This window comes from Heterocephalus glaber, unplaced genomic scaffold (genome assembly GCF_053883595.1).
Source record: "Heterocephalus glaber isolate CG9 unplaced genomic scaffold, H.glaber_assembly_v1.0 deba00001452, whole genome shotgun sequence".
Taxonomy (NCBI): Eukaryota; Metazoa; Chordata; class Mammalia; order Rodentia; family Bathyergidae; genus Heterocephalus; species Heterocephalus glaber.
This window is the reverse complement of record NW_028258302.1, coordinates 15,591,935-15,607,480: the sequence shown is the minus strand read 5'-3', so window position 1 is coordinate 15,607,480 and position 15,546 is coordinate 15,591,935. Positions and strand designations below refer to the sequence as shown.

Below are 15,546 nucleotides of genomic sequence, written 5' to 3'. Positions count from 1 at the left end.
AGATGAAGATCTTGGTGTGATACGGCTGTGGAAGCTCTCAAGCTCTTTACAGAGCTGCATTGCCAAGCGTATTGGGGAAGACAGCATACATTATTGGGAGGCGCTGATATGGATGCAGGACTTGGATAAAAATTGTTAGGGTTACTGGTAATGGCCCTTTAATAACACTGACATAGAGTAGTAACTTGGGGCAGTTTTACTATGATTCTCTACAGTTAGGGAGAGGAGTACTCTCATTGTTATCATTGTAGGCAGGTTGTTTTTTTTTTCTTTTGTTTTTTGGTACGGGGTATTGAACTTGGGACCTTGCGCTTCCGAGGCAGGCGGTGGAACCACTGAGCTAAATCCCTGGCCCTCATTGTTATCATTTTAGTTGAGATTTTAGTAGCTTAAAAGAAAACTCTGCTTATCCCCTTGTCTCAATATTTGGAAAAACAGCCATTGTGGAGTATCATCTTAGTCATTTTCTTTTATGATATTTCTACTTCCTCTGTTACAAAACTCAGTAGGTTTTGTAACTTAGTGGGACATACTGGGAATTGAACCCAGGGACTTTGTACTGAGCTACATCCCCAGGTCTCCAGTCCTCGTGGTCTCCCCAACCCCTTTTCTTTTTTAATTTGAAACAAGGTCTCAGTAAGTTACTAAGTTGCCTCAGGCTGAGGTTGAATTTGGGATCTTCTTCCCTCAGCATCCCAGAGTGTTGGAATTACAGGCTGCTTGTTCTTAGTAGCATTCTTTGAGGAGGGGTAGACAACTAGTTGTTTGGGTTTGTTTTGTTTTGTGGTGCTGGGGATTGAACCCATAACTTTGCACATGCTAGACAAGAAAAGGTATTGTTTGGATGCCCCTCCTTTATTTTGGAAATTTTGTTTTTCCTTAAGGTCTTATACACATAAAAAAAAAACCTTATAGAGGGCCCGGGATTTAGCTCAGTGGTTCCGCCGCCTGCCTGGAAAAAAACCTTATACACTTAAAAAATTATAGAATAATTTATTAATTATAGAGTAACAACTAGAAGGGATTCTAGGGATAATCTAGACCATTGGTTCATAAAATGTCCCTGGACCAGGTGTGTCAGCATCACTTGGAAACTTGTTATAGTTAGGCTGCATCTTGAACCTACTGAGTCAGAAACTCTGAGCGTGGTCCTCCCACTCTTGAGCATTTGTGATAAATGTTAAAATTTGAGAACCACTGAATTTTACTTGAGAGTTAATGATATTATGGAATACTAATCTGTATCTGTCCTACATCTCTAATTTAAGATCAGTTTCAGCCATGCATGTTGGTGCACACCTGTAATCCAAGCACTTGAGAGGCTGAGGCAGGAGGATTGCAAGTTCAGGTCCAACCTAGGCAATTTAGTGAGACCCTGTCTCAAAATAGAGGGCTGGGAATGTAGCTCAATGGTAGAACATGTAGTGGTTTGATCACCAGTGCCAATAAATAAGTAAATAAATAACTCGCATTCAAATAAATAAAAGATTGTTTCAAGTTTTATGTCAGGCCCAAGCCTACTCTCTGGTTATATCTAAGAGGTGTTTAGGGAAGTCCTCTCTTCCCTTCCACATCTCCAGTAGAAGTAGGTATCTGGCAGAAGAAAGAGTGCTGTGGCTTTTCTGGCTTTGTCCTATGCAGCTATAATAGGATAAAGGCATACCCAAAAGTGTTGAGTTGATTGAATTATTGCTCCATAAAAAACTGAGAAGAAAGCTATGTTTATAGACAAATGCCAGTGATTTGAATTTTGAACTTTTGTTGGTAGTGCTGTACTGCTTTTATTGTTGTTTTGTTTTTGTACCAAGGGGAACCCATTGTCTCTGACATGCTAGGCAAACACTCTACCACTGAACTATATTCCCAATCAACTTTTTTATTTTGAGACAGAGTCTTCCTAAGTTGTCCAGGCTGTCCTCAAATTTGGAATCCTCCTGCCTCAGCCCCCCAGGTGCTGGGATTACAGGCCTTCACTATCATGCCTGGCTATATGTATCTTGTTCTTTAAAGAAACAAATTTTTTATTTCCCTATGTCCTCAAACTCTTGCATATTAAAGAAAATGAACTTTTCATCTGAGATGAACTAGGTTCTAAATTCAGAGTTATTATTCCTTCTAACTAACAAGGACTGTTAGTCTAATGCTTATTTGAAGAAAGCATGACTGCTTGTGCCATTGTGTACACAGGCCACAAATGTACAAAGGGAAAGAAAATTCCATGGTTGGAAGACTAGAAACATCTGTATGCTGTTCATCTGAACTCCCAGTCATAGTATTAAAGTATCAGTTCTGATATTGTTGAACAAGGTCATAGCAGTGCATAGCAGCCATATCCTGTCCCAACAGAAAGGCTTTTGTTCTCATTTCTGTACTATAGAGGGCATATATTCATTGCTCTACACCTGGCCTATCCCTTGAACTCCAGTAGTTACTACATTTACAAAGTAGTTTTTAGTTCATAAGGTTCTTTCACAAAAAGGTGGTGTTTTTATTTTACATATAAAATCAAGTTTCTCAGGGGGGTTAAGTGACTTATTCAACAGTTATGTAGGTATATTCCCTTACTTTTTCATAGTAACTCATTTCCTATGTGGCATACAGACTTCAAAAGATCTCAGTACTTAGCTTATATGTTTATGTTGTCCAGAGGTCGTAAAAGCTTCAGGTTAATGAAATGCTCTTTATTTTGTAGCCATCCAGTCCAATGGATCAGATGGGCAAGATGAGACCTCAGCCATATGGCGGGACTAACCCATACTCACAACAACAGGGACCTCCTTCAGGACCTCAGCAAGGACATGGGTATCCAGGGCAGCCATATGGGTCCCAGACTCCGCAGCGGTACCCAATGACCATGCAGAGCCGGGCGCAGAGTGCCATGGGTGGCCTCTCTTATGCACAGCAGGTAGACAGTGACCTTGATTACTTTGACTCTTGTTTCTGTTCGGGATCTGGTCTGTTGAGCCATAGAATCAGAATATATCCTTGGCTTCCAAACTTTTTTATTTTTGGTACTGGGGATCGAACTCAGGACCTTGTGCTTGTGAGGCAGGTGTGGAGCCACTGAGCTAAATCCCTGGCCCTCAGCTAGTTACTAATAAGGGCCAAGGTTGTGGGAGCACTAGCTTGTGTATGCTCCAAAGATGAGTGCTCCCTCGTCACAGTAAGCTGTATATGTCATTTGAGTGTGTGTATATGTGTGTGTCCCTTTTTTCTTTGTTTTTTTTGAGACAAAGTCTCACTGTGTAGTTCAGGCTGGCCTTGAACTCACTATGTACCCCAGGCTGCCCTTGAACTCACAGCAATCTCCCTGCCTCAGCCTCCTGGGATCACAGCTATACACCACCACACCTGGCGAATGTGTTCCTTTTTTTGATAAGTGCTGGGGATCGAACCAGTGCCTTCCATATTTTGAGCACATGCTCTACCACTCCATATACCCATCCCATCTTTTTTTCTTGACTTGGCTGGCCTGCTTGTACCACTGAGTGTTGCTCTCTAAAGAAGGTAAAATGAAAGAGGCAGTGCCTGAGCACCTGTCCACTGCTAGTACAAAGAAGACCATTCATGCCATGCATCCTGGAGACAGAAGAGCCCCTTCATGTTTTTCAAGACCTTCAGTATGTCAGCTGTCTGGGTTAAAAACGATTAGGAAGGACTGGAAGTGGAAGAGAAAGGGAAGATTGAACAATAAAGATGTTGACAATGCTGTTAGAAATTTTAAGATTTCCTCTCCTCTTTTGTCTGATCATCCACAGCAATATCTTTCTTTCTTTTTTTTCTTTTTTGGTACCAGGAATTGAACTTAGGACCTTGCATTTGCGAGGCAGGTGGCAGCACCGATGAGCTAAATCCCCAGCCCTCTTTTTCTTTTTTTAATGACGCTAGATATCAAATCCAGGGTGTCATGCTTGCTAAGCAAGTGCTCTACCAACACCTTTTGCCCTGCATTGTTATCTTTTTATTGCATTTTTTTGCATTGACAGAATTTTTTACCATTTATATCTGACCAATACACGTACTGAAATGGTGAGACATAGGACTATGAAACCTAAAACTACTTATAAGACTGAAGCAAAGAATGCCGTTAAATACAGAAAATGAGATACTGTCACTTGTTTTGTATTTGTTTTTACAGCATTGGGGATAGAACCTAAGGCCTAGCATATTCAGGCAAGAGTTCTACCACTGAGGAAGAAAATTGAGGAGACATAGGGTGGAATTTTCGAGGTGGAGAGCATGGTACTACTTAACAGACATATTCCCAGTGCTTAAAATAGTGCCTGGCATAAGTAAGCAAGTAGGCCCTCAAATATTTTTAAAATGAAGAGAGAAGAAAAAAAAAAAAAAAGAGAGAGAACCAAAGTAGCTTAATGATTTGTTTGGTGTGGGTTAATAAACCTAGGTTTTCAGTTGGCTGAGCCAAGCTGCTATTGAATCTTTGTTGTGGCTGTAATATAAATTCCTAACACTTATAAAGACTCTAAGCTATGATAAAAAGAATAGGCTCATTGATAAAAAAAATGGCTGTTCTTGAACTCATGTAAGTTGCCCAGATATTTTGTAGTATAAATTTTCAATGGGTAAATATAGTTGATATGTAAACAAACCAACTAACAGTCAAGTTTGGCCATTGTTCTTAGGCCTTTTTAGGTTGGTGCTTGTATTGCCTGATTTCTGTATCAGTCTTCAGGGCATAGCTTCAAATGAATATGTCACCTGTATTTTTCTAAGAGAGAGTCAGTGCTAAGAGTATCTTTTTCTTTCCTACAGATTCCTCCTTATGGACAACAAGGCCCCAGCGGGTATGGTCAGCAGGGCCAGACTCCATATTACAACCAGCAAAGTCCTCATCCCCAGCAACAGCAGCCACCCTACTCCCAGCAACCACCACCCCAGACCCCTCACGCCCAACCTTCATATCAGCAGCAGCCGCAATCTCAGCCACCACAACTCCAGTCTTCTCAGCCTCCATATTCCCAGCAGCCATCCCAACCTCCACATCAGCAGTCTCCAACTCCATACCCCTCTCAGCAGTCTACGACACAGCAGCACCCCCAGAGCCAGCCTCCCTACTCACAGCCACAGGCACAGTCTCCTTACCAGCAGCAGCAACCTCAGCAGCCAGCATCCTCAACGCTTTCCCAGCAGGCTGCATATCCTCAGCCCCAGTCTCAGCAGCCCCAGCAAACTGCCTATTCCCAGCAGCGCTTCCCTCCACCACAGGTAAGGTGCCCGCCCCCTCCTCTTGCCCTTCTCTGTGTATGGCCACAGACAGTGTGGAGGTTGGTGTCGTGAGAACTTTGCCATATAAATTACTTCTCGGATGTGCACTTAAAAACCAATTAAACTCTGGGTAAACATGCTAACTAGATTGATTGAACTAATAAAGGCATAACCTTCTTAACTGCATAAAGACTTATAGCTCCTCTTACTGATGAAGAAATAGGACAATGGAAAATTGCATAGACAGATGAGAAATTAGAGGTAATAGGACTTATATAACCCCCCCACACACACACACTTTTTCCTTTAAAGCCCTCATTTCAGAACCTGAGCATCAAGTGACTGATCTTTTTTTTCAAAATAGTCACTTTGCGAGTCTGTATGTACTATAATTCATTCTTACTGCCATTCCATTCTGTTGTTGCTCAAAATATTTTGTATGAAGGCATTTGAAATTAGTATTAGAGCCAATACCACATTATTCAGTGGTGGCAAATCTTACCTTTTGAGAATGGATTTGATTTTGGAAAATAACAAAAATTCATTTGGAGGTAGGTCTGGAAAACAAAGTATAGATAATGAAGTCTACAAATAGCAATCTGGGCTTTTTTTTTTTTTTTTTTTTTTTGGTATGGGGGATCGAACTTGGGACCTTGCTCTTGCGAGGCAGGCAGCGGAACCACTGAGCTAAATCCCTAGCCCTGGGCTTATTATTTATAGAGCCAAGAGAGAAGAAACGGCTGAATGATGACAAGTCCACTAAAGATTTTGTGCTCTGGTGATATTATTGTTGGAATAAATCTCTTGTCCCAAGGTAGTGTCTTTGAAGGAAGAAATATTCATTTATTTTTATTTATTTATTTTAAAAAGACTATTGAGGGCAAGAGGATGCAAACAATATAAAAATCAAAAGCTTATCTTTCCTTTCTCTGCTTGTCCAGTGATGTTATTTGTACATTTTCTAAGGGTCCTGATCTGCTCATGAAATCTTTATGCATGGGGAAACTGAGGGGCAGATTCCGTAAGTGGCTCTTTGGGAGAACTCTCATCTGGGCAGGAGTAAAATGTTCAATTCTGCCTACTTCTTTCCCTTCTGCTTCATGTGCACTACAAAATGATCATTGCATGCAATGGTGAGGCCTGCGATTAGTGAAAAGAAGCTCTGGAAGCCCACTTTGCCATCTCGGCACTGGTCCAGGTCCTTCATGATTTTGTCCACAGCCAGAGGACCTTTTTGATTTTCCAAAATCCCAGGGAACTCCTTTTCCATGAGTACCCGCAGGTCCTCCTTTGTTAAGTAGCCTTTGTCCCCGACAAATTTGTGAAATGTAAACATCATGGTTTCCGTGGTGTGTTCCATTTGGGATGGCATTTTGGTGAAGTCTGTTGAAACCGGGGCTCTCGAGCTGTGGGTAGTGGGTGGCAGGTGGGCGGCAGCCAGAAATATTCATTTAATGCAGAGGCTCTAGTATGAGTTATTTATTTTTTTATTAGTTGATCTCAGAGAGTTAAAGACTTCTTATTACAGTGATACATGCATAACCATGATTTTATCAACATAATTCATAACAGCTAAATTTTGGAAGTGACCTATATCAACAGATGAACAGATGAAAATGTGGTTGGTGGAGTACTACTCTGCTATAAAGAAGGATAAATTTGAGTCATTTGTAGGAAAATAGACTGCACCTTGAGATCATAATGTTAAGTGAAATAAATTAAACACCTGAGCTTCAATATCTAGCACATGGTTTCTCTTATATGAGAAACCCCAAATATAAATAAATTAAAGACCAAAATAAAAGATGGATAATAGGAAATAGGGAGACAGATCTTTCTCAAATGGAAAAGACATCCATCAAGAGATGGAGAGAGAGGGCTGGGGATTTAGCTCAGTGGCATCATCGCCTGCTTTGCAAGCGCAAGGTCCTGAGTTCGATCCCCGGTATGGGGGTGGGGGGGGAGAAGATGGAGAGAAGGTGGCTGGAGAAAGAGGAAGAAAAGAAAGGGGACATAGAATCTGTTATGCCCATGTACCAACTCTCCACAATGAATGAATCATTATACACTGCAAACATGCACTAATAAAAGTGAAAAAAATAAATTAATTGGTCTTATCCCTTGATAGGTACAATGTGTAGCTAGCCAGATTTTAGCATTTAATCCCGGGAAACAGCACCCTGTGGGTAGAAATTGGTGAGCAATAATAATTCCATCAGGGGCCGGGGATTTACCTCAGTGGTTCTGCCACCTGCCTCGAAGTGCAAGGTCCCAAGTATGATCCCTGGTACCAAAAAAAAAAAAATAATAATTCCATCAGGGTCTACTATAGACATTCTTAAGAGCCACAGCTTAGATTTTTCTGTCTTCAGATAATATCACACACAATTGTGTTTTCTCTAGCACCCAATTCACCTGTGTGAGAGAGTCCTATAGCTCTTTCATTGAGAAGTAAGCTTGTCTGGTTTATCACTACCAGGCCCTCCAGACCTTCATGGCTTTTGTTTTTCTCTCTCTCTCTTTTTTTTTCTTTTTTTTGGTACTGGGGATAGAGTTCATGACTTTGGCGCTTGCAAGGCAGGCACCGGAATCACTGAGCTAAATCCCTGGCTTGTCTTTCTCTTTTTTTTTTTTTGGTGCCGGGGATTGAACTCTATCCTTCCGCTTGCACAGCAGGCGGCAAAACCACTGAGCTAAATTCCCGGCCCTTGTCTTTCTCTTTTAAGGAGCTTTCTCAAGATTCATTTGGGTCTCAGGCATCATCAGCTCCCTCAATGACCTCCAGTAAAGGAGGGCAGGAAGATATGAACCTGAGCCTTCAGTCAAGACCCTCCAGCTTGCCTGTGAGTATTTCTGCCACCCTCAAAAGGTGAAGGGGCAGAGTGGGTGCTAGCAAAAACCAGTTTCTGGTTGAGTGTTTTGGTGGTATTGATCTAAATGAATTCAGGTCCTTGAATTCAGATTCAAAATTATATTAGGAATTCATATACTGACCTTAGAGAATGTCTGTTCTGCCTACCTGCCCAGGGAATCGGTTTGTCATCTGTTCAGTGTTTTGGTTTGGGTTTTTTTCCCCCTTGGATTGCTGGGCATGGTGGCACACACCTGTAATCCCAGCACTTGGGAAACTGAAGCAGGAGGATTGCTATGAGTTCAAGGGCAGCCTGAACTACATAGCGAGACCCTGTCTCAAAAAAAAAAAAAAAAAAAAATAGAAAGAGAAAAAAGTAAATAAAATAAAAATCTTGGCCTCTTAGACATAGACCTACATGAAGGACAAAGAAAATGGAGATGTTAAAAGTACTGCCTTCTCTCACTCAAAGTTGAGAACATTCTCCATTTTATTTTTCAACCATACTCTTGAGGGCTTAATTTTTAGGTTTTTGGCTTAGAGTTCAGGAGGTAAGATTCTTAAGTATATTCAAGCATGCATTGTCACATTGTGCATGGGTGGAATAAAAGTCATTTTCTCATTGTGGTTTTGTGTGAATGGGTGCTTTTGCTAGTAGTGGGCCAGGTGTCTTATGGAATCAACTGCTTATTTTTGGAATGGACTGGCCATATCCTGAGAATGATGATACAGTCTGATGAATGAGCAGAGTTCTTGAGTCTGGATCTTGATTCTACCACTGACTCTGTAGCCTGGAGCAAGTCACTTAACCTCTTTGTGCCTTAGTTTTCATTATCTGTAAAATGAACCTAAAGTACCCACTTCCTTGGAGTAGTGATTAACATTAAATAGATTATTAGAGAGGTGAAAGCTTGGTGGATGGTAAGTGCTTACGTGCCAGCCATTATAATCATCTCTCGGCACAGGGTCTGCCTGATAACTGAAAGAGAGTTAATACCAAGTGTTTCATGCTAAGCTGGTTGTACGAATGTTAATTCTTAGCTTTAGTTCTACCACTACATGTGGGTAAAGTCTCAGCCTGTGAAAGTTAATCTTTTGGGAACAGCAATAAAATAGGCTACTCTCTGCAATCTATTTGGTTGGAACGTAGGAAATCTTCCATTATAAATACTGCTTTGGTCATGAAATGAAAGTTCTGCCACACCTGCCAGGTTGGAGTCTTTTTGAATTTTGGCTCAACTTGGATTTGAAACCTGGCTCTTTAGTTATTCTGACTTGGAAGAAGCGGTTCTGGATCTTTAAGGAATACATAGAAGATGGGAACCCTCTTCATCATGAAACTTCCTATGGCTTCCCCTAAAAACTTCTAAGACAATCTTAGTAGGGCAGGGTCTGCAGAGGTGCTAACTCAATACTGGGTTCTGAGGCCAGGATGAGAACTACTGTCAGAATCGTACTTCTGAAACTGTTGACTGTCTCAACTGAATAACTGGGGAGAATTGTGAATAAAGCCATCACTCTTTGTTCCCTTCTCATTAGCACCTGTTCCAATCTTTGTGCATCCTTAAATTCACTGAAATGTGCTTCTTTTTTTTTTTTTTTTGCTTAAATTCTTTTATAGTTACATTTTAGGTATACAGTATGTTTACGTTTATCATTGGGTGCTTGTACCTGTACATGATGTATCTTGGTTCTTATTTTTTCCCCATTCCCTGTGCTGTCTTCACCTCCACCCTTCCCTATTTACAAAGACTTTGTTTCCATTTTTTCCTTTTCTCATAATTTTTCCTTTCCCTTCTTTCCTTTCCCCTTCCCCTCCCACTTCCCCTACCCCTTTGGACCTTTTCTTCCTATTTCAAATTATCAGTTACTCGTTTTAATCATTTTAATCCTTACTTACACTTTCAGTTTCTCACACTAGAGAAACTATTCGGTATTTACACATATGTGTCCTATTTCACTTAAGAGTGTGGCTTCAATATGTATCCATTTAGCTATAAATGTCTCTAGTTTCTCGTTCTTTTTTTTTGGTACTGGGGATCGAACTCAGGACCTTGTGCTTGCTCAGCAGGCTCTGAAACCACTGAGCTAAATCCCCGGCTCTAGTTTCTCGTTCTTTATGGCTGAGTAGTACTCCATTTTATTAAAAAAAAAACCATATCTTCTTTATCCAGTTTCCAGTTGATGGGCATTTGGGCTGTTTGCGAGCTTTAGCTATTACAAACTGTGCCGCTTTAAATATGGATGCACATATATGGCTGTGGTATGATTCTTTTAATTCTTCTGGGAAGATACCCAGCAGGGGAATAGCTGGGTCAAATGGGACCTCTAGTCCTAGTTCTTTGAGGTATCTCCATACTGATTTCCACAGTGGTTGTACCAGTCTGTACTCCCACCAACAAGGGAAAAGGATTCCTTCCTCCCCACATCCCTGCCAGCATTTGTTAATTGGTTGATTTCTTGATAGCAGCCATTCTTTGTGGGGTGAGGTGGAATCTCAGTGTTGTTTTCATCTGCATCTCTCGAATGACCAGTGATGTTGAACATTTTTTCATAAGTTTATTTGCTGCTTTTATTTCTTTGAGAAATGTCTGTTCATTTCAGATTCCTATTTTTGAATTGGGTCTTTGAATTTAGGAGGTCTGATTGTTTTTCAGTTCTTTATATATTCTAGATAGTAGTCCTTTGAGGTACAGCTGGTAAAATTTTTTCCCCCATTGTAGGTCGTCTCTTACCTCTGTTGGTGGTTTCTCTTGCAGTGCAGAAGCTTTTAATAAGATGAGATCCCAGTTGTTGATTCTTTGCACTGGTTCCCGTGTTACTGAGGTTTTGTTCATAAAGTCTTTTCCAATGCCAGTGTCTTCAAGAGTTCTACCTAACTTATCTTCCAGCAAGTTTAGTGTTTCTGTTTTAATATTTAGATCTTTAATCCACTTTGATCTTAGTTTAGTGCATGGTGATAGATAGGGGTCTAGTTTTAATCTTGGGCAGATTGAAATCCAGTTTTTCCAACACAGTTTATTAAATAGGCTATCTTTCCGCCAATGAGGGTGGTTGGCTCCTTTGTCAAAGATGAGGTGGCTGAGTATGTCTGGAGTTGTTTCTGCATCTTCTAATCTATTCCACTGATCTTGGGTCTGTTTCTTTGCCAGTACCATGCTGTTTTTATCACAGTAGCTTTGTATGGAATGTGCTTTTTAACCTGATTCAGTCAGAAATGTGTAGCCACCCCCTCATCATCTATAGTCTGAGGCTAAATCTGGGTGGTATGTTACTTTGGCAAGAAACTGAAACCTCAGTTTCTGTTAGTGCTGTAAGTTGCTCCTGTTTAGAAAGTTTTTTTCTTTTCTTTTTTTCTGTTTATTTTATTTATTTATTTTTTTGGTACCGGGGATCGAACTCTGGTCCTTGCACTTGCGCAGCAGGCAGCAAAACCACTGAGCCAAATCCCCAGCCCTATTTTTTTTTTTTAAGTTGGGGTTGAACTTGGGAGTTTAGCACTGAACTACATTTCCACCTCTTAAATTTTTTTTTTTTTTAATTTTTGAGATAGGATTTTAATTGTTCAGTTGTCCAGAGTGGGTTTGAATTTGTGATTCTCCCGCCTTGGTTTCCCAGAGTGCTGGGATTACAGTCATGCACCCTCATGCCCAGCTTCTGGTGACCCAAATTTTGATGGAAATGTATTTGGTATTTTCAATCCTGAGAAGGCTCATGTACAAGTATTCCATGTGTTTTCTAAGGATTGGTAATCCAAGAGCTTCTAATTTCTCCTCCTGAAGTGAAGATATTGACAACCTTTTAGGCCCAGGGCAGGGTTGTTCCTGGGAAACCCAAGAACAAGGAATATTCCCAAGTTTAGTCCTCTGCTGCTATAGATTCTTTCAGATGCATCATTCGCTCTGTGGTAGAAGCTACTTGTGGGAGATAAGCTGGCTGGGTAATAAGCATCTTCTTTTTGAATTGCTTTTTATTTTTCTGCTACTTGGACCAAGAAATAAAAGGTGGTTATTCTTTGAAAATTTGGTTTGATCCTAGGTTTGCCTAACGAAGCTAAGAAATGGTAATATCTGAAGAAATAAGAAATTGGATTTCCCTACAAGAACCTTTATCCTTTCTTAACAAATTGTGTTAAAGGATCCCTAGGTTTGCCAGTGCATTCCTTCACTAAACAAGGACTAATGACGGCACAGTGGCACTTGCTTATAATGAGGCAGGAGAGTTGAGGGTTTGAGGCCATCCTGGACTAATAGTGAGACCCTATTTCAATGAACAATCCAAAACCAAACCAAAACAAAAAACACCAAGGACTTATGGGGCATCCTGAGTTTAGCACCAGAGGAGATACAAGGCTGCCTGGGACAACAGCTCTTCTAGTTTCACGTCTCCCTCTTCTCTCATTCACTTCACTTTGGCTCTAAAGGCATATTCTGAGAAGCTTTTGCTTAGCTATTAATGTCAAACCATTTAGCTACTGTATCCTGATCATGTTATCCTAGTATTTAAAACCTGAATTACTTTTTCATTAGCCTTAGAATAAAATCTAGCTGGATATGGGGTTGCATGTCTGTAATTCTAGTATTCATGAGGCTGAGACAGGAGAATCACTATGAGTTCAAGGCCAGCTTGGGCCACATAGTTCAAGGCCAGGCCAGAATACATTGTGAGACCCTGTCTCAAAACAAAAAACAAACAATAACAAAAAACCCCTAAAATCTTTAAGTTGTATCTGATTACCTAGGCATCAAAAACACAGATTCCATTTTTCTGATTTAGTAGGTCTGAAATTGGGCCTAAAAATTTGCAATCCTATCAAGTTTGTTTATGATTCTGATGCTGCAAGACTAGGGATGGCACTTAGATAATTTCCTCAGAAAACTTTGCTAGTTAAGTTTCAAGACAGCTTAAATAATTTACTCAGGGCCATTTCACCACTGAACTACATCCTGGTCCTTTTTATTTATTTTGAGACAGAGTCTTGCTATACTCCTGAGGCTGACCTTGAATTTGAGATTCTCTTGCCTTGACCTACTGAATAGCTGAGATGACAGACATGTACTACCATTCCTATCAAAGGCAGTTTTTATTTTACCTAAAAGCGCTGCAATATTTTAAGACATACAAACAGCTACAAGGAATAATTTAATGCTTGAGTACTCATCTTTGGAAACCAATCCATACTTACATAAGTAAAAGCCTTATATAGCCCCCTAGGATCACTTTTCCCTCCATATACCCAGAGAGGTACTATCTTGTATTTGAATTTTGTTTGCTTCTGGTTAACAGCATTTTGCTGATAAGCCCTACTTAATCAAATGGTAAGCTCCTTGAAGGCAGGCACTGTTACTGACTTATGTGCTCCCCCTTCTCCCCACTTAACCATATGAGCAGTGGTTGTTTTCTCATGGCTGTGTGTTAGAACTACCTGAGGGAATAGATCACCTTAAAAACCAATGCCTGGGCCGGGGATTTAGCTCAGTGGTTTTGCTGCGTGCTGCGCAAACGCAAGGACCCAATTTCAATCCCCGGTACCAAAAAAACCAAACAAACCAATGCCAAGGGTTCTCAAGAGTTCTGATTATTAGCTCAGTGGCACCACACCTGCCTTGCAAGTGCAAGGTCCGGAGTTCAATCCCCAGTATCAAAAAAGAGAGAGTTCCGATTGTGGTCTTGGGGTAGGGCTTAGGCATTGGTATGAGCTTAGAAGGTGTCCCAAGAAATTCTGGTTTGTAGCCCAAGTATGGAGATCCATATTTTGTCAGGTTCCTTTGGTCTAGTGGACTTGGCATCTATCCTTGTCAGTGTTTATCTCAAGTGTAATTTAGTACCCTCAGTGAGGGCTGATTTGCTTTGTCTTTTATATTGCCATCACAGAGCCTAACACTATTGTAGGCTCCCACTCTTTGAACAAATGAACCTGAGCAGTGTCCATAACATGCTCACACAGGAAGTATATGTCTGATTGGGACAACATAACCATGTTACCAACTTGTTTCCACTGAGAAGGCAAGGTGAACACCACAGACTGTTAAAATGCCCAAACTACATTATAGAGGACAAATTAATGTGTTTATGCTTACTAATAGTGGCCTTTGGAGGTGAGATTAGGGTTTGTCATCCATCTTGTTTTACATTTTGACCTTATGTTAAGAAAGTTCTTTCTACTGCACCTGCCTCAAAAGTGCAAGATCCTGAGTTCAATCCCTGGTACAAACAAAAGAAAAAAAAGAAGAAAGTTCTTTCTAGGCGCAGTGGTGTGCATGTCTGTAATCCCAGATACTTGGGAGAAGGAGGCAGGAGTAGTACAAGTTGGAGGCCTGTCTGGACAATTCAGTGAGGTCTTGTCTCAAAATAAAAAACCAGGGGCCAGGGATTTAGCTCAGTGGTTTTGCCCCCTGCCATGGAAGCTCAAGGACCCGAGTTTGATCCCCAGTACCAAAAAAAATAAAAATAAAATAAATAAAATAAATAAAAAACCAAAACAACTAGGATGTTGCTCAGTGTTAGAGCATCCCTGGGTTCAATCCCTAGTACTACCCCACCCTCCCCAAAGAAAAGCTTTTGTAAGAGATAAATGAGCAGATCTCTAGGTGTTTTCATTAAGGTCTTTAATTGTCTTTTTGCTGCAAAACCTTTGAGGGACTCATCTGAAAAGTAGTATCTGAGTTTTGATTATAGTTATTTTTGAGAGACTTGGAATTACATCTTTAAAGGCTATTTAGGGAGCTGGGTGTGGTGGTGCATATCTGTAATCCTAGCACTAGGGAGGCTGAGGCGTGAGAATTGCTTTTGAATTCAAGGCCAGTCTGAACTGCATAGTGAGACCCTGACTCAAAAAAATTTTTTTTAATTAAAAAAAATTTAAAAATAAAAGCTTTTATTTAAAGTATTCATCCAAGGCCAGGCAATGGTAGTTGGGAAGCTGAGGCAAGAGAATCACTACAAGTTCAAGGCCACCTTGGGCTACATAATGAGTTCAAGGGCAACCTGGATTGCATAGTGAGACCCTATCTCAATAAAATAAACCCAAAAGGGCCATAGATTTAGCTCAGTGGCAGTGTGCCTGCCTTGCAGGTGCAAGGTCCTGAGTTCGATCCCCCATACCAAAAAAAAAAAAAACAAACCCAAAAGATGGGCTAGGGCTGTAGCTCCGTGGCAGAGTGCTCACCCAGCACATATGAGTCTTGGGTTTAATTCCCCAGCAGTGCAAAAAAAATTTTTTTTTCTTCATCCAAGTATACGTAGTTTCCCTAGAATGATACATGCTTCCCTAGTTTTTCTTAGTGAGCATATCTGTAAATTTACATTTGATTTTGAATGGTACCTAAGATGGATGGGTGTCTGTGTGTTTTGCAGTTCTTGGGAATCAAAACCTATGCTCTTTCATGTGCTGCGCAAGTACTCTACTGTGGAGATAATAATGGAAAAAGAATACAGAATTTAAAACCTGGATCTGGATAAGTTAGGTA

The 15,546-nt window shown here is 40.6% G+C and overlaps 1 protein-coding gene and 1 pseudogene across 7 annotated transcripts in view; one reads left to right on the top strand and one right to left on the bottom strand.

Annotated features, from left to right (window-relative positions):
• Positions 1–15,546, top strand: part of Arid1a (AT-rich interaction domain 1A) — an 87,672-nt gene that overhangs the window by 29,777 nt on the left and 42,349 nt on the right. For 5 of the 7 annotated variants that reach the window (XM_087215490.1, XM_087215488.1, XM_004850663.4 and 2 more), the window contains exons 2-4: positions 2,693–2,905; positions 4,774–5,226; positions 7,953–8,069. In XM_087215490.1, coding sequence (XP_087071616.1) covers positions 2,705–2,905; positions 4,774–5,226; positions 7,953–8,069 — 771 coding nt within the window. In that variant the 5' untranslated portion in view covers positions 2,693–2,704. The remainder of the gene's footprint in view (positions 1–2,692; positions 2,906–4,773; positions 5,227–7,952; positions 8,070–15,546) is intronic. The other 2 variants (XM_021263121.2, XM_087215489.1) reach the window with 2 other exon arrangements.
• LOC101715101 (protein S100-A10 pseudogene) lies at positions 6,305–6,627 on the bottom strand (annotated as a pseudogene).